The sequence below is a fragment of the Oryctolagus cuniculus genome, chromosome 8 (genome assembly GCF_964237555.1).
Source record: "Oryctolagus cuniculus chromosome 8, mOryCun1.1, whole genome shotgun sequence".
Lineage (NCBI taxonomy): Eukaryota > Metazoa > Chordata > Mammalia > Lagomorpha > Leporidae > Oryctolagus > Oryctolagus cuniculus.
Genome location: NC_091439.1, coordinates 35,699,313 through 35,720,901, shown reverse-complemented (window position 1 = coordinate 35,720,901; position 21,589 = coordinate 35,699,313). Strand labels below are relative to the sequence as shown.

At 37.9% G+C, this 21,589-nt stretch overlaps 1 protein-coding gene across 3 annotated transcripts in view; it reads right to left on the bottom strand.

Moving 5' to 3' along the window:
* SCLT1 (sodium channel and clathrin linker 1) overlaps window positions 1-21,589 on the bottom strand; it is a 278,922-nt gene that overhangs the window by 158,934 nt on the left and 98,399 nt on the right. For all 3 annotated transcript variants that reach the window (XM_017347573.3, XM_008267951.4, XM_051819886.2), the window contains exon 8: window positions 15,167-15,232. In XM_017347573.3, coding sequence (XP_017203062.2) covers window positions 15,167-15,232 — 66 coding nt within the window. The remainder of the gene's footprint in view (window positions 1-15,166; window positions 15,233-21,589) is intronic.

Genomic DNA, 21,589 nt, shown 5'->3' with positions numbered 1-21,589 from the left:
GACAGATTTTAGCTTTTTAATGGTCAGAGTTCAAAGGAAGAGGCTCTTTTGGGAAGTGATAAAATCTCTTAAAGGGGATATTCAAAGCAAAGGCAAGATGATCACCTTCTAATAGAGGATAGCTGTTATTTGGGGGGAAACAGATGACCTTTAGTATCTTTTCAAATTCTCCTATGAAGCTGGATCAACAATTATTTTTAACCTAGAAACCTGTTTTTTTTTTTTTTTTTTTTTTTTTTTTTTGACAGGCAGAGGTGGACAGTGAGAGAGAGAGACAGAGAGAAAGGTCTTCCTTTGCCATTGGTTCACCCTCCAATGGCCGTCGCGACCGGCGCGCTGCGGCCAGCGCACCGTGCTGATCCGATGGCAGGAGCCAGGAGCCAGGAGCCAGGTGCTTTTCCTGGTCTCCCATGGGGTGCAGGGCCCAAACACCTGGGCCATCCTCCACTGCACTCCCTGGCCACAGCACAGAGCTGGCCTGGAAGAGGGGCAACCGGGACAGAATCCGGCGCCCCAACCGGGACTAGAACCTGGTGTGCCGGCGCCGCTAGGCGGAGGATTAGCCTAGTGAGCTGCGGCGTCGGCCGAAACCTGTTATTTAAGGTACACAAATTTCATATATATAAATTCAGGAACATAGTGATTCTTACCCTATCATCACCCCTGCCCATAGATAAACAATTTCAACCCAAATTGATTTACATCTGTGACTTCTAAAATGTATTATCAGTGTTTTATTATATATAAGTATACTACTATTTTGGTACTAGCATAATTAGTGCTTGTGTTTTAATTATATCAGATGGCCTCAAATATATTAGAAGAGGGATAAATTGGAATTATGCATCTTAAAAATCTAGTGATGGGAAGCAAGTTAGCTAGCCTAACTTGCCAGCAAACCTAGTAAGAACCGAACAACTATATCTGAATATTGATTTATTGTACTATACTTGGGATCATAAAAATTTATGTAATATATTAATAGGCTAGAATTTGGAGATCCATAAAAGTCTAGGGAAATATTCCTTTTAATTATCATCTATATTAGCACCTTATTTAACACTACTTCCTGTTAGTTCTGCTTTACCAAGTAGACATGTTTTACAGATGATGTGTTTCTTTCATAATTTACAATACTTATATTAGTGAAAAGATATTAGTATGCAATTAGTACATATTTTGAATGATCTTATGGAGATGAGCAAATCTCAAAAAAAAAAAAAAACCAAAAACCCAGAATATGATTTCACAGTAAAGAGACCATCTAGGAAGTATGAAATTTCAATTTATCAAAGGGCATAACAACAATAAAGTTTTAAAAGATACTTTGATCTTGTTTTTAAAGATTTATTTATTTCCTTAAAAGACATCTAGAAAAGGGAGAGGAAGAGGGGAAGGGAGAAGCAGAGGGAGAGAGGCAGAGGAAAAGAGAGAAAGAGAGAGAGATATTCTATCTGCAATGGCCAGGGCTGGGCAAAACCAAATTCAGGAGCTAGAAATCCAACCAGGTCTCCTATCTGGGTGCAGAGGCTTAAATATTTGGATTTTCTTCCACTGCTTTTGCAGGCATATAGTAAGGAGCTGGGTAGGATATTGAGTGGCTGGGGACTTGAACTGGTGCCATATGGGAAGCCAGCGTTGCAGGTGGCAGCTTAATCTGTTGAGCCACAATGCCAGCCCAAACATAGCTTTTTTTTTTTTTTTTAAAGATTTTATTTAAAAGGCAGAGTTACAGAGAAAGAAGGAGGGGAGAAGAGGGGAGAAAAGGGGAGAGAGAGAGAGAGATCATAACTTGCAATGCAACAATGCTGGCCCATAAACACAGTTTTATGTACCATTACAGTCAGGGTATTTTATCTGTGATATATTATTAATTTGCATTTATAAAGAAGATTTAATTTTATTGTTATGAGATTTTTTAGGTGGAATATACTATTCTAACAAGTTTTTAAGTATATAACATATTGTTGATTATTGGTACAACATTACACAAGATCTCTAGAGGTTATCCATTTTTCATTGACTGAAAATTCACATTAATTTATTAGTAACTCCTCACAATTTCCTAAACCTAGACCTTACTAGCAACCATTCCAATCACAAGTAGAATTATGCAGTGTTTGGCTTTCTGTGACCAATTTATTTCACTTAGAATAGTTTCTTGCAGGTTCACTCATGATGACACATATTGCCAAATTTCCTAATTTTTAAAAACACTGATGATATTCTTTGTACATATATTTTATCTATTGTTCCTTAATGGATATTTAGACTGTTTTCCATATTTTGGATGCTATTAATACTGGTGCAATGGACATAGGAGTGCCAGTAAATCTTCAAGATCTTAATGTCACTTCTAGATAAGTACTTGCAAGTGGGACTGCTGGATCATATGGTCACCCTTTTTTTTTTAGTTTTTTTTTTTTTAAAGTTCTGTACTGCATTCCACATCAGCTGAAACATTTTGCATTCCCACCTGCAGTGTTCAAGGGTTAATATTTGTCCACATCTAAACCAACATACAGTAGCCATTGAATAGGTGTGTGGTACAGTGGGGATTTGTTTGTATTTTCCAAAAGATTACTGAGTATTTTCTTCATATGCCAATTGTTTTGTATGTTATCCTTGAAGAGGCATCTCTTTAACTACTTAGTAAGTTTTAAAATTGATATATTAGTGTTTATTATTGAGTATTAAAATTCCTTAAATATTTTAGAGATTACTTCCTTACTGAATACATGGTTTGCAAATACATATTTTTTCCCATTCTGCATTCTGCCTCTTCACTGTGCTGATTATCACCTTTGCTATACAGAAGGTTTTTTGGCTGAGTGAGTCCTACTTAATTTTTATTTTTGACACTGTGCTTTTGATGCCATATCCATGAGATCATTGTAAACACCAGTGTCATAAAGGTTTTTCCCTAGGTTTCCTTGTAGGCATTCTACTAGTATAGATCTCAAGTTTTTAATCCAGTTTGAGTTAATTTTGTATATGCTAAAGAATAAGGATCCAATTTTATTACTTCGAACATAGACATTCAGATTTTCCAACACCGTTTATTGAAAACTAGCTCTTTTCCTTCATTGGATTTTCTTCATATCCTTATTGAAGATCAGCTGACAGTGTATTTATGGTTTAATATTGGACCCTCCTTCTGTTTCATTGGCCTGTAAGTCTTTATGCTGGTACCATTACTTTTTTCAGAACTGTAGTGTTATATTTTATAATATATAATTTTATAATATACACATATTATATATTTTGTTTTAATAAATCTTTTAGTATAGTTTGACTTAAATACTTATTTAAAAGGCAGAGAGACGGGGGAGCTGAAAAGATCACCCATTTCCTGATTTACTACAAAAATGCCCACAACAGCAAGGGCCGGGCCAGGCTGAAGTAAGGAGCCAGGGATTCAATCTGGCATGTCTCGCATGTGGGCTCAGGGACCCATCTTCTTGAGTCATCACCTGCTGCTTTGTACTAAACACATTGGCAAGAAGCTGGAATCATAGAGGAGTGAAGACTTATATCCAGGCACTCTGATGTGAAATGAAGAATCCCAAACATGATCTTAACTGCTGCAACAAATACCTACTTCAAGACTAATATATTTTGAAATGAGGAAGTGAGACAGCTTCAGCTTTGATACTTTTTCTCAAAATTAATTTTGTTATTTTTGGTCTTCTATAATTCCACAAGAATTTCAGGAATTTTTATATTTCTGTAAAAAATGCCATAGGGATTTTGACAGAGAGTATATTGAATCTGTGGATTTCTTGAGTATATCGATATTTTACCAATATTACCTTTTGCAATCCTTGAGCATGGTATTTCTTTCCATTATATTCACTGATCTTTGGTTTCTCATTCTTTTGCAAACTACAGGTTTTCAAAATTTCTTTCACAATTTTAAAAATAAAATATGCCCTTCATGTCAAAAATAAAATATCTTTCATTAATGTTTTGAAGTTTTCAGTATACAAGTGTTATCTGCTTAGTTCCGCTTATTCCTACACTTTACTCTCTTTGGTGCTATCATAAATGGGATCATTTTCTTAATTAGTTTTTCAGATAATTTGTTGTTAGTGAACAGAAATGCAAATGATCTTTGAATGTTGATTTCAACTGCAACTCTACTGTTGCTATAATTGTACAGAATTTGTTATTACTGCTAAGTTTTCTGTTGGAATTACTAAGGATTTCTATGTATAAAATCATATCACAGGGGCCATGATTGTGCCAGAGAGTAAAGCTACTGCCTACGATGCCACCAATCCATTTTGGTGACAATTCTTGTAACAGATTCTCCATTTGCCATCCAGCTCCCTGCTAATGGCCTGGGAAAAGCAGTAGAAGATAGCCCATGTGTTTGGGCCCCTGGCACCCAGAAGCTCCTGGATTTGGCCGCCATCTGGGGAATGAACCAGCAGATGGAAGTTCTCTCACTCTCTCCCTCTGTAACTCTTTCAAAATAAATAATCTTTTAAAAAATATTCATGTTATGGGCTGGCACCGCAGCTCACTAGGTTGATCCTCCACCTTGCCGTGCCGGCACACCGGGTTCTAGTCCCGGTCAGGGCGCAGGATTCTGTCCCGGTTGCCCCTCTTCCAGGCCAGCTCTCTGCTGTGGCCAGGGAGTGCAGTGGAGGATGGCCCAAGTGTTTGGGCCCTGCACCCCATGGGAGACCAGGAGACGCACCTGGCTCCTGCCATTGGATCAGCGCGGTGCGCTGGCCGCAGCGTGCCGGCCGCGGCGGCCATTGGAGGGTGAACCAACGGCAAAGGAAGACCTTTCTCTCTGTCTCTCTCTCTCACTGTCCACTCTGCCTGTCAAAAAAATAAAAAATAAAAATTCATGTTATGACAAAGAGATAATTTGAATTCTTCTTTCCTAATCTGAATGTCTTATTGTTTTCTTAATTGCTCTTGGTAGGACTTTCACTATGATGTTGAGTATAAGTGGTAAGAATAGGTATCTTTGCCTTGCTCTTTATCTTAGAGGAAAATCTAATTGGCCATTTCTATTTCCTCTTTTGAAAAATATCTGTTTAAGTCCTTGGCCTATTTCTTATCTCAGCTGTTTGTTTTGTTGTTGTGGAGTTTCTTAATCTCTTTATACATTCTGGTTATTAATCCTTTATCAGTGGAATAGTTTGCGAATAATTTCTTTTAGTTTCAGTTACATGCTGAAGTGTAATCTCCCTGTATTTTCTTCCATTGTTAATGATGACTTTGGCTGCAGTGACTTGGTGGTAGGGGGTTCCTTTCACTCTCAGCATGTGTGTCTGGACCTCAGTGGTGTTGGCAGCATCAGGCCTTTGTTTTACGTGTTTGTGCTCTAATTTTGCCCACCAGAATCAGAGTGAGCACTGTTGGGGCGGGAGTCTCAAGCATTCAATAAAATAAAGGTGAGCTAAATAAAGGAGCCCTGAAACTCAGGTGGGTATATAGAACCAACCACTTCCATCAAATCTGGGGTGCACCTGGGTCACTGTGGGGCTGGCGTATACAGCACTCACCAAAGCTGAGGCAGATTGGAGAAGGGAGCCAGGCAATTCAGGCCAGAATGTGTGACTAATCACATCTTCTGAAGCTGAGGTACCTCAGGCCACAGTGAGACTGCAGTCTAGGGTGTTCACCAAAGAGGGCCTGTTGGAAGTAGAAGTATAGCCCAGGCAGGTGTACACCAACAACTGTACTAACCACAGTTGCAGCAGACTAAGGTTGTTTCAGGGCTAGAGTAAGGTGTATTCACCAAAGTTGGGGTCTGATGGAGAAGGGGGCCAGGGCGTGACACAGCCTACACAGGTATGAATGAACCAAAGAAGGCCAGACCCAGGCTATGAAGGGACTGGAGTCCGGTACTCTCACCAGAGCTAGGATGTGCTGGAGAAGGGAATCACACAGCACAGGCAAAGTTATGCATTAAAACACTCTCACCAAAGCTAAGGCAGCCTTGGCCCACAGTGGGGCAGGAGCCTGTAAGGCTCATCAAAGCCAGGCTTACTGAAGAACAAGACATAAACAACCTGTCAGAGAGTACATGACCAATTGTGCCTACTAAACCTGGAGCAATGGGCTGGAGTCTGGGCTGCTCACCAAAGTTGAAACCTGTTAGAGACAGGAGTTGAACAGCTTGGGCAATTTTGTTTATGACCAATGACTACCCCAAAGCAGGGGCAGTCTTGGGAAGTGTTGTAGTGGGGCTAAGGCTCAATCCCAATGCATGGCTGCTGTGCACTGTTCTGAGAGGAGTGAGAGAGTACAGGGGGACAGCCTCAAGACTGCAAGGCAAGTACCCTGCTTTCTAAGTTTAGTGAGCAGGATCATCCCTGTTGTGCCAAACTCCCTGTCCAGTGTAGTGCAGAACACTGCGTGAAGATGTAGTCACTGTTGCTGCTGCAGTTAGTAGTTTATGAGGCTGTGCTCTTTTTGCTGGTACAGTGGAAGGTCTGTGAGTTCCTGAGATGTGAGGATATCCAAGCTCTTCTGACCCCTTGAGGCAGCATGAATTCAAGAGTGATCCCTCTCTCAAGATGGCACCACATCACTGCAGCCAGTGATCTGAGAGTTTCTGGAGAGACAATGTGAGTAGCTTCTCTGAAGCAAGGCTACGATAGCTCCCCTTGCTGGGATCAAGTATGTCCTAACTTTGGATTCCTAGTATAGCTGATGTTGCCACTGCTCAGTGGTGCTAGATATGGATTCTGTCGAAGTTCTCCTGTTCACCCTTTCTTCACAGTAGTTAGTTGCCCAGGTTATAGAGCCAGGATCTTTGTTGCCAGAGCTCTTTGTTCCTCTTTTTATGTTCCTACGCCACACTTCTGTGTCCTATGCACTTTCTGTGTCTCCTTTGATAAGCTCCAGGATTCTCCACAGAGCACTCACCTCAAAATGCAGTTAGCTACTTGGTATATGGATACCTCTCTGTGGAGGAACAAACGAATGATGGGTTTCTCTATTTGGCCATATTGGGTCCCTCAGCTCACATGCTTTAAACTTCAGCAGTATCGTTAATGTACATTACGTATACTAAGAAAAACCCAAATTTTAAAATTTCTCTAAGCCATTTTCCTTTATTTTGATCATCTGCATAGTCTTTACTCTTTACAACAAACTTTATTTTACCCATGCTGCTATTCTTTTATTATTTCTATTGTACCTTTACTTATGCCTGAAATTACAAATTATGAATTTATATATTAAGAATTTTAAATGGTTATATCACTCCTATAATACTACAGGATAAAGAAATGATAATGATAATGTTGGTTATAGCATTATTTTCAAATAGAAATCTACTGAATTAAGAAACACCTTTCTGACTGATAATCAGTAATTATTTTTTTCTGGGGTACTTTACTGGTACTGAAAAATTCTTAGTATCCAAAACTGTAAGGATTTAGAAATTATAAATGTATACATGAGTCAAATAGGGAGAACTTTGCTTAATAACATTTTTAGATGGGAAAAGTTTTTAAAGTAAAATAAAGTCACTTAGTTTTGATGGCCCAATTCCACTCTTAAAGACATTCTTATTAGGTACTAACAAGAAGTAGTAGAGTAACCAAGAAAGAACAGAGAAAGGAAAGAAAAGAATTACCTAGGGTGTCATAACCCTATTACATAACAATTAAGTAAAAATAAAATTCCAACAGGTAAAGGAAACAAAAGAGAAGTGAAAGAATAAAAAGGCAAGAGCAGAACTGGGAGGGCTAACATGTGGTGGGGAAATAATTACAGGAAAATTTATGTGTATTAAAGTTAGTCCTGGTATTTAATTAACTAACACATGGTTCTTAATTTCCCATTATTTTTAAAGAAATGAGCTATTTATTCATTAGTTGCATAGTTAGATTTTTTTATATATACCTGGAACTGTGCTAGATGAAATATAAAGAACTAATTGTGTTCTCTACTGTTGAGGCAGTCACATCTAGATTACTCTTAGGAGAACTTACTAAAAACTTGGAGACTTTTCAGATTAGGATGCACCTGAGATGGATATAAAGTATATGTCTAAGATTCGAAGATGGTGGAATAGGGAAGGAGCTTATTGCTCTATGCTAGGGAACATAGTTTTAAAAAAAAAAAGTGGAGAGAGTGCATTCTCAGGGGAGAGTTAGGGAGAAAACTGCAGTGGAAACAATATGGAAGGAAGATGGATGATGTGAATCTATGTAGAGGGTGAAGATATGCAGCATGAGCATGGACACAGCACAGGACCCCAGCAGCCAAGAGTCTGAGAGAGCTCCAGGTTTGGAGAGTGAAGTGAGATCAGATTGCAGCAGCCTGTGCCAGGTTGGGGGAGAGCCTGGTATGAATCTGGACTGGAGCCTTGTGGGGGACAAATAGGCACCTGCTAACTTAGAGGAAAAAAGGGGCATGTTTCTCTCTCCCCATAACCCCCACAATGGCAGCTAGCAACCATCTGAGAGAAGGTGAGTGCCATTTTGGAAATATGTAGCATCTGTGTCAGCTCTTGTGTGCATGCCCAGAAATCAGCCAAGAGGCCATCCTGTCAGTAGCTACAGCAGCAGCTTCAGTGCGTGCACTCAGTAACCAGTGGCAAGAAGCACCACTGTGAAATAAGAAGGGGCTACAATTGGTGGCTCTTGTCCACACAGTGATCCAGGGATTTTTACTAGAGGGAAAAAATTGCATTCCCCATTGACTTTGAGCTTGGCTGCGAGGATTGACAGACAGGGAGCTGGGGACCCACATAAGATTGTGAGGTTTCCCAACCTCTCAACATACCACAAGCTCTGGGGTTCAAACCACATAGGCGGAGCACCACAGGCAGCTGGCTCTGGAAATGTCTCTGCTTCTCTGTGGAAGGGACAGATAAGTGGGCTACAGGGGATCATCCATACCCTATGTCTGTGGGAGCCTATGTGCTGAGACTTTGGGAATTCTGTGACTGACTGAAAGGGTGCAGGGTTAGCTGGGTCTCTGGACAATCACTGTGAGCAGCTTAACATGCTCAGAGCTCCCTGATTGCTTGGGATGGGTCACTGCAATTGGATCTGTACTCACACTGAGGACTGCAAAGATCCTTTGTTCAGTTTTTATGGAACTGCAAATGAGTACTGCACTGATTGTGGGCTAAAACCTGGGGGCATCTATCACCTTGGAAGAGAGCAGATGAGGGTGTGACTATGAAAACAGAGGTGATCAAACCATTCTTGCTGATAAAAAGTAGGAAATCTATGATGCCCAATATGAGTGTCACTGTGGATACTTGCCCAACCCTGGAGCACTGGCCAGAGCTCCCTGGCCACACCCAGCACATGCCTCTGGGTATTCACTGAAAGAGCAGACACTCTACTAAGCCACAGAGGCATAGTTGAAAGACTAAAGACATCAGAGTACAAAACCAACAAGGATCTCCACAAATGTCTAAAAATAAACATGGACATTCAAGAAACAAAAATAAGGGAGACAAAATGATGCACCACAAAAACATATCAACACTTCAATACTAGAAGAGGAAGATGTAGACATTGATAAAATGCCAGAAATGGAATTCAAGATTAATCATAGGATTAATCATGGTCTGAAGCAATCAGAAGAAAATCCATGAATTAAAGAAATCCATATATGACATGAATGAAAATTTGCCCATGAAATTGAGATTTTTAAAGAGAAATCAAAATGAAATATTAGAAAGGAAGAGTTCAATACATCAAATAAAAAATGCAGTGGAAAGCCTTAACAACAGATGTGGTGAGGCAGAAGAAAAAATATCTGAGTCAGAAGACAATTCTATGGAAATTTTACAGTCAGACAAAAAAGAAAAATTTAAAACAGTGTTGGAGATTTGTGGGTTACTATCAAATGAACTGATATATGAATATTAGGAGTCCTGAAGGTCTGGAAAGAGAATTGATTAGAAGTCCTACTCAGTGAAATAATTACAGAAAATTTCCCCAATTTGCAAAAAGAAAGGGACGTCCAAATATCTGAGGCACATAGAATTCAAATAGAAATGACTAGAAAAGATCACCATGACACACTGTAGCCAAAATTTCCACAGTAAAATATAAAGAAAAGATTCTAAAATGTACACAGGAGAAACTTCAGATTGCTTTCAGAGGATCTCCAATTAGACTAACAGCTGATGTCTCATCACCCTACAGGCTAGAAGAGAATGGCGAGACACAGTCCAAGCCTTAAGAGAAAAAAACCTGCCAAGCTAGAATACTGCACCCCGCAAAGCTCTCATTTATGAATGAAGGTGAAATAAAGATCTTCCCTGACAAGTAGAAATTGAAAGAATTTGTCTCCACTTATCTAGCCTTACAAATGAATGAAGGTAATTGAAAATGAAATGTGATGAAGGGCGGGATGGGAGAGGGAGAGGGTGAGGGGAGGGCCATGGGAGGGAGGGAGGTTGGTGGGGGGGAAGCCACAACAACACAAAAGATGCATTTTATATTCTACTTAAAACTATTGGTTGAACTCTGTAATTAATACACAATTACTCTTAGGTGTTTAATTAATGCTATAACTAGTACTCAAATAGTATTTTACACTTTGTGTTTCTGTGTGGGAGCAAAATGTGGAAATCTTTACTTAACATACGCTAAATTGATCTTCTGTATATAAAGATAATTGAAAATTAATCGTGATGTGAAGGGGAAGGGGAGAGGGAGTGGTAGAGGGGAGCGTTGTGGGTGGGAGGGAAGTTACAGGGGGGAGGAAGCTATTGTAAATCATAAGCTGTACTTTGGAAATTTATGCTCATTAAATAAAAAAAAGGAAAAAACACAAATGATACTTAAGGATGTGATATACATAGAAACACAGAAAAAAGTCATCATTATGAAAGAACGCAAAGGCAGAAAATCTAATAGTAAAAGTACAATGAAAATCCAAGGTGAACAATAGGGACATTATGGAAAAATAGCAGGGGGGAAGTCATTATTTATAAATCATAAACTTGAATGTAAATAGCCTCACCTCTCCAGTTAAAAAATAGACTGGCTGAATGGATCAAAAAATAAAGCCCATTCATCTGCTGGCTACAAGAAATACACCTCTCCAACAAAGATACCTGCAGGCTGAAAGTAAAAGCAAGGAAAAAGATACTGCAAGCTAACAGAAAGCAAAAAAATAGTTGTAGCCATCCTAATATCAAAAAAAAGACATCAAGACAAAAACTGTTAAAAGTGACAAAGAAGTGCATTATATAATGATAAAGAGATCAATTCAAAAGAACGATGTGACTATAATAAATGTATATGCATCCAAAGCCAGGGTGCCTGGCTATTTAAAACAAATGTTAATGGATTTAAGGGGAGACAAAGACTCCAATACAATAGTAATAGAGGACTTCAACAACCCACTTTCACCAATGGACAGATCAACTAAACATAAAAGCGACAAAAATACAGAACTAATCAACATTATGGACGAAATGGACCTAACTAATATCTTCAGAACTTTTCATCCCACAGATGAAGAATACACATTCTTTACATCAGTGCATGTAACCTTCTCTAGGATAGACCATATGCTAGGCCATAAAGCAAGTCTCAGCAAATTCAAAAAAATCAAAATCATTATCATGCATCTTTTCTGACCACAATGGAAAGAAGCTGAAAATTAACAATTCAAGAATGTCTAGAATATATACAAACACATGGAGAACATGCTCCTGAAAGAACAGTGGGTCACAGATGAAATCAAAAAATTTCTGGAAATAAATGAAGATGCCAATACAACATATCAAAACTTATGGGATACAGCAAAAGCAGTGTTAAGAGGGAATTTTATAGCAATAGGTGCCTACATCAAGAAATTGGCAAGGCACCAAATAAATGAGCTGTCAATGTATCTCAAGGATCTAGGAAAACAACAAACTCAAAATTAGTAGGAGGAAAGAACTAATTAAAATTTGAGAATAAATAAATAAAATTGAAACAAAAATGCAAAAATATTAGTGAAATGAACAGTTGTCTTTTGAAAAAATAAACAAAATTGATATACCATTGGCCCAACTAATAAAAAAAAAAAGATCCAAATTGATTGACAGGGAGGAAATCCTCCCAACTTCTTTCTATGATAAGAGCATCACCTTAATTCCTAAATCAGAATAAGAAACAACGAGGAAAGAGAACTAATATCCCTGATGAACATAGATGCAAAAATCCCAACAAAATATGAGCTAATTGAATCCTACAACATATCTGAAAGATCATTCACCCAGACCAAGTGGGATTTATCCCAGGTATTCAGGGATGGTTCAACATCCACAAATCAAGAAATGTGATACCTCACATTAAGAAACTGAAAAATATGTTTTCCTTGATCTGAGGTAATAAATAGGGCACCTAAAATGTAATGTATTGGAGTGAAACAGACATTTTGAAACTTGATTTTTTTTACCTCTCTTGTCTTCTGTTGAAGAACAGGGTTTTATTCTTTCTTCATACAATTTGTTGAACTCTTATTTAGTGAAGGGTTAACTATATGATCATTAAGTAAACTGAAAACAGATTTTTGTAAAAATTATGCATGGGAATGTGAGAGGGAGGAGGAAGAGGGTTGGAGCATGAGCAGAGGGAGGGTGGGGGGTAAGGATCACTATTTTCTTAAATCTGTATATATGAAATACATGAAACCTGTATAATTTAAATACAATTTCAAAAAACCCACATGATCATTTCAATGGATGCAGAGAAAGAATTTCATAAAACATAACATCCTTTCATGATGAAACCTTTAAGCAAATTGGGTATAGAAGGAATATTCCTCAACACAATCAAGGCAATTTCTGACAAAAAATTCAGACAGCATCTTATTAAATAGGGAAAAATGGAAAGCATTCCCACCAAGATCTGGAACCATGCAGGCATGTCCACTCTCTCTATTACTTCAATATATAGTCTTGCACCAATTTAGCTAGAGCCATTAGGAAAAAAAAAATTATACAAATTGGAAAGGAGGAAGCCAAACTATTCCTTATTTGCAGATAACATGATGCTATATATAGGGAAACCAAAAGACTCCACTAAAATACCATTGGAATTCATAAAAGAATATGGAAAAGTGGCAGGATATGAAGTTAACACAAAAATCAACAGCCTTTGCACACACAGACAATGCCATGGCCAAGAAAGAACTTCCAGAACTTCTAAGATCAATCCTGTTCACAATAGCTACAGATAAATTAAATACCTTGGAATAAATTTGATCAAGGAGGACATTATAAAACATTAAAGTAACAGAAGACACAAAAAATAGAAAAAATATTCCATTTTATGGATTGGAAGAATCAATACGATCAAAATGTCCATAGTTCCAAAAACAATTTCAGGATTCAATGCAACTGAATCAAAATATCAATGAAATTCTTCTCAGATCTAGAAAAAAAATGATGCTAATTTCATATGGAAACTTCAGAGACCCTGAATAGCTAAAGCAATCTTATACAACAAAAACAAAGCAGAGGCATCATAACACCAGATTTCAAGACAAACTACAGGACAGTTATAATCAAAGCAACCTGATACTGGCACAAACACAGATGAGTAAACCAATGTAACAGAATAGAAACTCCAGAAATCAATCCACACAACTACAACCAACTTATCTTTGAAAAAGGAGCTAAAACTCAATCCTTTGAGCAAGGACATATCTTCAAAAAATGGTGCTGAGAAAATTTGATCTCCACATGCAGAAGTATAAAGCAACACCCCTGCCCTATAAAAATCCACTCAAAATGGATCAAACACCTAAATCTAAGACCCAATACCATCAAATTACTAGAGAACATTGGGGAAACTCTGCAAGACATTGGCATAGGCAAAGATTTCTTGGAAAAGACCCCAGAAGCACAGGTATTGACAAAACTGACAATTGATTACATCAAGCTGAGAAGCTTTTCATTGCTAAAGAAACACTCAACAAAGAGGCAACCGACAGAATGGGATAAAATATTTGTAAACTATGAAACTGATAAAGGTTGAATATCCAGAATCTATAAAGAGCTCAAGAAACTCAACCATAATAAAACAAACAATCCAGTTAAGAAATGGGCAAAGGACTTAAACAGACATTTTTCAAAAGAGAAAATTCAGAAGGCCAACAGACACATTAAAAAAAAGGCTCAATATCGCTAGTCATCAGGGAAATACAAATCAAAACCACAATGAAGTTTCACCTTGCCCCAGTTAGAATAGCTCTTATACAGAAATCAACAAACAGTAAATACTTGTGAAGATGTGGCGAAAAAGGTACCCTAGTCCACTGTTGATAGAAATGTAAACTGGTGCAGCCACTGTGGAAGACAGTATGGAGATACTTCAGAAAGCTGAAAATACATCTACCATATGACCCAGCCATCCCACTCCTGGGAATTCACGTAAGGGAAATTAAATCAGTATGTGAAAGAGTTATCTGTACTCCCATTTTCACTGCTAATATATAGCTAAGATATCAAATCAACCCAATGTCCATCAGCTGATGAATGGCTAAAGAAATTATGGCATACATACACTATGGAATACTACTCAGCATTAAAAAAAAATGAAATCCTGTCTTTGCAACAAAATGGATGCAACTAGAAACCATTAAATTTAGTGAAATTAACCAGATCCAAAAAGACAAATATGATATGTATTCTCTGATCTGTTTTTAACTAATAGACTATCTAAAATGCAATGTATAGGAGTAAAATTGACATTTTGAGATTGAATGATTGTTTACAGCCCTTGTCTACTGTTGAGGAAGTGTTTTTTCCCCTCATACTATTTATTGAACTCTTTACTTAGTGTACTTTTAAACTTATGAGTATAAAGTTAGTTGAAAATAAATTTTTAAAAATTAAGAGTGAGAATAGGAGATGAGGAAGAAGAGAGGGAGTGTGGGCAGGAGGGAAGGTATGGTGAGAATAATCACTATATCCCTAAATATGTATATATGATATTTCTATACCTTAAATACAAAAAAATAAAAATATTAGATGTCCAAAAAATACTGTCTACTACAACATAGAGCTGAATGTGAAAAATATATATAAAGGAGTAGCACTTACTCATTTTAATTTTGCAGATTTTCTGTTGTGGTTTTGGTTTACGTTAATATAAACAAATAAGACTACAGTGACAACTTCTAGTTTATATAAACAGATAAACTAAATGTTATTTGCACTTACCGTTTCTATGTTCTCCTTAGTAACATGAAGTTGTTTGGTGAGCTGTTGAAAATTGGTCAGTTGATCCTACAATGGGAAGTTAGGGAGAATACATAAATAGCATTTTGTTTGCAATCCATACTTAAAATCAAGTCTAGAAAACATGTATATTCTATCACAGTGTGAATTAATAGTTGATTAAATAAAGCATTTAGATGATTAAGAATTATTAAGGTGACAATGTTGAAACTAGTGTAAAAATGTTATGTAAACTCATATTTCTAAAAATCAATCCATAAGAGGTAATATTTTAAAATTAAAAGCAGTATATTGCCAAAAATTGCATATAATTAGAAAATTTCAATGTTATAAGAAATTTTGCCCAATATTGGAAACCACATGTAAAACTATTCAAAATCTATGACATAAGCCATGACATGAAGAATTATTGCCCACCCGTTTTTTTTTAAATAGATAAGTCCCATAATTTTCAATTACTTAATTGGTTATTATGATTCCATCAAACATTATTTCTACAGATAACACAAATCTGTGAGGAATTGTTAATATACTGAATGACAGAATTAAAGATAGACTACCCAGATAAAAAGAATAAAGTATTATTTGTAACTTGTCCAAGTATCATTTGTAACTTGTACAAAAACAAACAAAAAAACTAACTGTATAGCTATAGTACAAAAAAGATCCTATTCAGTTAAAAAATGCCTTATGAATTTAACTGATAAATATAAATAATCTCAAGAGCTAAAATCCTACAGATCAGACTAAAGGTGAGTTATTTTCAAAGAAGAACACACACAGAAACAGCATTTTGTTTGATATGCATTTGGACAGTGGTGAAGATACCACATGAGAAGCTTGCACTGAGTCTTGCACTGCTTCTGAATGCAGCTCCCTGCTAATGAGCACCCTGAGAGGCAGCAGGTGACAGCTTAAGTATTCATGTCCCTGCCTTCACATGAGAGACTAGGACTGAGTTGCATCCTCCTAGCTTCTGCCAAGCCCAATCCTAGCTAATGTGAGCCTTTTGGGAGTCAACCAACAGATGGAAGAACTCTCTCTGCCTTTCAAACAAAATTAAATTACATTTAAAAAGAGAAATGCTATTTTATAAATTGATAAGCACCTTTTAAGTATTATTACCACTTCTTGAGGTAGAAATTCCCAATTACAATGATAATAAAAGAACATCCATATACTGAAACTTGAAAAGTCTAAAAATGAGAGTTGAGAAATGATGTACTATTTTAGGCTAGGTGAGAAAACAGTAGCAAAAAAAGTGGAGGAAGGACATTCTCAGGGGAGAGTCATAGATAAATCTATAGTGGAAACTCTACAGAAGGAAGAGGGACACCATGGGTCAGCATGGAAGGTATGGATTCCAAGCAATGAGCATGGACACAACACATGACGCCCAAAGCCAAGAGATGAAAGAAGTGCCAGGTTGGAGAGCACGGTGAGAACAGACTGCAGCAGGTCCTGCCAAATGCAATATAGTCAGAGGGAGAGCATGCCATGAGCCAGGTCTGGAGCCATAGGGGGACAATGTACCCCTCTAACCAAGCGAAAAAAGAGCATGTTTCTCTCTTATCCCCCCACAAAGGCACCTGGCAACTGGCTGAGAGAGGGCACTATCATGACACAAGCAGTGGCTGGGGTAGCTCGGCTGGGGAGAAGCTGCCATTCTAAAATCAGTAGTGGCTGCAGTGGCTGTCATGCATGCACAGCGACTGGCAGGGTGAAGCCACCATTTTGAAAGGAGTAGCGGCTGTGTCATTTATTCTGATCAGTTGTGAACCAGGGATTTTACCAGACGGAAAAATCTGCCTGAATTTGAGTCCTCCTAGGAGGAATGACAGGGGGCTGCACACCCATGGACAACGTGAGGTGCCCCCAGCCTCTCAATGTATCACTGGCACCGGAGCTCAAACTGCCTAGGAGGGGTACCCAGAGGCAGCTGGCTCTGGGAACATTTGTGCCTCTCGGTGGAAGGTATAGGCTAGCAAGGCAGAGCAGGTCCTCTGCACCTCGTGACTGTGGGGGCTTTGTGTGCTGAGACTGCAGGAATGCCATGACTGCACAACAGTGTACAGGGTGTAGCTGGGTCTCTGGGCAATCACTGTGAGCTTTCTGACTGCCTGAGTTGGATCACTGGAGCAGGAGCCATGGTGATACAAGGATTGCACAGATCCTATGTGCAGTTCATGTGCCAGAGCAGATGAGTGTTGTACCCTCTGTGGGCTAAACTTGGTATTAATCACCTTAGAAGGAATGATATGTGACCATATCTTCCTTCCTGCTGACAAGAGAAGATCTAACATGCCCAACTGGATCACCCTGGATACTTGCCACAGCCTGGAGCACTGACCAAAACTCCCTGACTACACCCAGAACATGCCTCTGGGTATTCAGTGAAAGAACAGAAACTTCGGGGCTGGCGCTGTGGCACACTAGGTTAATCCTCTGCCTGTGGCACTGGTATTCCATATGGGCGCCGGTTCTAGTCCATCTTGCTCCTTTTCCAGTCCAGCTCTCTGCTATGGCCTGGGATAGCAGTAGAATATGGCCCAAGTCCTTGGACCCCTGCACCCTCATGGGAGACCAGGAAGAAGCACCTGGCTCTGGATCAGTGCAGCTCCAGCCGTTGCGGCCATCTGGAGAGTGAACCCAAAGAAGGAAGACCGTTATCTCTGTCTCTCTCTCTCACTGTCTGTAACTCTGCCTGTCAAATAAATAAATAAAAATCTTTAAGAACAGAAACTCCACTAAGTCACAGAGGTATAGTTCAAAGATAAAATCTATCAGAGGTGAAAACCAACAATAATTCCACAAATGGCCAAAAATAAATGCAGAAACTCAAGAAACAATAAGAAAGGCAACATGACTCCCACAAAGGAACACAACAAAACGTCAATATTAGAATGTAAAGACGAATACATTAATGAAATACCTGAAAATGAATTTAAAAAATTAATCATAAGATTACTCAGAAGCAAAGAGAAGCAAGTTCAGGAGTTAAAGAAATCCATACATGACATGGAAAAAAAACTTTCCCATTAGATTGACATTTTGAAGTAAATCAAAATGAAATATTAGAAAAGAAGAATTAAATATCTCAAATAAAAAAAAAACCACAGGAATCTTTAACAACAGACTTGGGGAGGCAGAAGAAAGAATATCCAAGCTTAAAGACAAATACAAAAAGAAGGATTTAAAAAATTAAAACAGTGTTGGAGATTTATGGGATACTATCAAATGAACCAACATATGGGTTTTGGGAGTTCCTGAAGGTGTGGGAACAGAGAATAGATTAGAAGGCCTACTCAAGGCCGGTGCTATGGCTCACTAGGCTAATCCTCCACCTGCGGCGCCGGTACCCTGGGTTCTAGTCCCAGTTGGGGTGTTGGATTCTGTCCTGGTTGTTCCTCTTCCAGTCCAGCTCTTTGCTGTGGCCCAGGAAGGCAGTGGAGGATGGCACAAGTGCTTTGGCCCTGCACCCGCATGGGAGACCAGGAGGAAACACCTGGCTCATGGCAGCGCGCCGGCCGTAACAGTCATTTGGGGGGTGAACCAATGGAAGGAAGACCTTCCTCTCTGTCTCTCTCTCTAACTCTGTTAAAAATAATAATAATAATAATAATAATAATAAGTAATTCAACTAGAATATAAGAGTATAAAATAAAAAAAAGGCCTACTCAGTGAAATAATTACAGAAAGCACCCTAATTTGAAGAAAGGGAAATCCAAGCACACAATGCACACAGAACTCTTAACAGGCATGACCAGAAAAGATCTTCACGACGCACTGTAGTCAAACCTTAAACAGTAAGCATAAAGAAAAGAGTCTAAAATGTGCACAAGGGAAATACCAGATTAGTTTCAGAAAATCCCTAAATAGACTATCAGAAATCCTAAAGGCTAGGAGACAATGGAGAGACATAGTCCAAGTCTAAATAAAAAGAAACTATCAGCCACAAATACTGTACCATACAATGTTCTCAATTATGAATCAAAGTAAAATAAAGACCTTCCATAATAAACAAAAAATGAAAGGAACTGTCTCCACTTATCCAGGCTTACCAATGATGCTTAAGGATGTGCACAGAAATACAGAAAGATAGTCATCATTATGAAAGAAGGTGAAGGCAGAAAATCTCCCAGTAAAGGTACAAAGGAAATCCAAAGCAAACAATAGGAATATTTAAGGAAAAATAGCAGGGCAAACAATTGGGTTGTTTGTTTTGCTGTTGTTGAGTTTCTTGTTCTCTTTATTTATTTTGGTTATTAATCCTTTATCAGTGGAATAGTTTGCAAATAATTTCTTCCATTTTGTTGGTTGCCTCTTCACTTTCCTGAGTGTTTCTTTTGCAGTACTGAAGCTTCTCAATTTGATGTAATTTCATCTGTTAATTTTGGCTTTGACTGCTTGTGCCTCTGGAGTCTTTTCCTAGAATTCTTTGCTGTGCCAATGTCTTCCCCAATGTTCTCTAATAATTTGATGCTATTGGGTCATAGATTTATGTCTTAAATCCATTTTCAGTGTATTTTTGTGTATGCTGTAAGGTAGGGGTCTTGATTCATGCTTCTGCATGTAGAAATTCAGTTTTCCCAGCACCATTTGTTGAAGAACTGTCCTTGCCCTTGGGGATGGTTTTAGCTCCTTTGTCAAAGATAAACTGGGTAAAAATGCTTGAATTGCTTTCTTTTGTTGCTATTCTGTTCCATTGCTATATCCATCTGTGTTTGTATCAGTACCAGGCTGATTTGATTGTAACCACCCTGTAGTATGTCTTGAAATCTGGTATTGTGATGCATCCAGTTTTGTTTTTGTTGTATAAGACTGCTTTAGCTAATCAGGGTCTCCTGTATTTCCATATGAATTTCAGCATCATTTTTTCTATATCTGAAAAGAATATAATTGGTATTTTGATTGGTATCACTTTAATTTGTAAATTTCTTTTGGAGCATGGATATGTTTATGATATTGATTCTTCCAATCCATGAAAATGTTATATTTTTCATTTTTTATATCTTATCCTATTTCTTTCTTTAATGTTTTATAATTCTCATTGTAAAGATATTTGAAATCCTCAAATTTTTTCCAAAGAATTTGACTTTTTTGAGCTAATGTTAATGGGCTAATCCTAGAAGTTCTTTCTCAGCCACAGCATTGTCTGTGTATACCAAGGCTATTGATTTGTGGGTTAATTTTATACCCTGCCACTTTACCATACTCTTTTATGCATTCTAATAATATCTTAGTCGAGTCTTTTGGGTTCCCTATATATAGAATCATGTCATCTGCAAATAAGGAATAGTTTGACTTCCTCCTTCTCAATTTATACAACCTTTTAATTTCTTTTTCTTACTTAATAGCTCTGGCTAAAACTTCCAGGACTATATTGAAGCAGTGGTGAGAGTGGCATCCTTGTCTGATTCCAGATCCCAGTGAGATTGCTTGCAATTTTTCCCCATTCAGTAGGATGCTGGCCATGGCTTTGTCACAGCTTGCCTTAATTGTGTTGAGGAATGCTCCTTCTGTACCCAATTTGCTTAGAGTTTTCAACATGAAATGGTGTCGTATTCTATCAAATGCTTTCTCAGCATCTATTGAGATAATCATATGGTTGTTGTTTTTCTGTTTTTTATGTGATGTGTCACATTGATTGATTTGTGAACATTGAATCATCCCTGCATACCAGGGATAAATACCACTTGGTCCCATGAATGATCTTCATGATGTGTTGTTAGATTCAACTGGCTAGAATTTTGTTGAGGATTTTTGTGTCTATGTTCATCAGGAAAACTAGTCTGTAATTCTCTTTCTCTGTTGCATCTTTTTCCAGCTTGGGGTTTAAGGTGATGCTGGCTTCATAGAAAAAATTTGGTCTATAATTCTCTTTCTCTTTTGCATCTTTTTCAGGTTTAGGAATTAAGGTGATGCTGGCTCCATAGAAAGAACTTGGGAGAACTTCTTCCCTTTTAATTGTTTTGAATAACTTGAGAAGAATTGGATATTTTTTTTTCTTTAAATGTCTGGTAGAATTCAGCAGTGAAGCCATCCAGTCCTGGGCTTTATTTTTTTGGGAGGGTCTTTAATACTGATTTCTGTCTTAGTTATGGGTCTTTTAGATTTTCTATGTCTTCATGGCTCAATTTAGGTAGGTTGTATGTGTCCAGGAATCTATCCATTTCTTCTACATTTCCCAAATTGTTGGCATACAGCTCTTTGTAGTAATTTCTGATGATCCTTTTTATTTCTGTGATGTCTGTTGTTACATTTCCTTTTACAGCTCTGATTTTATTAACCTTTTCATGGTTAGTTGGGCCAATGGTGTACCAATTTTGTTAATTTTTCAAAAAAAAAAACTAGCTCTTTTCTTTGCTGATCTTCTGTATTTTTGATTCAATTTGTTTATTTCTT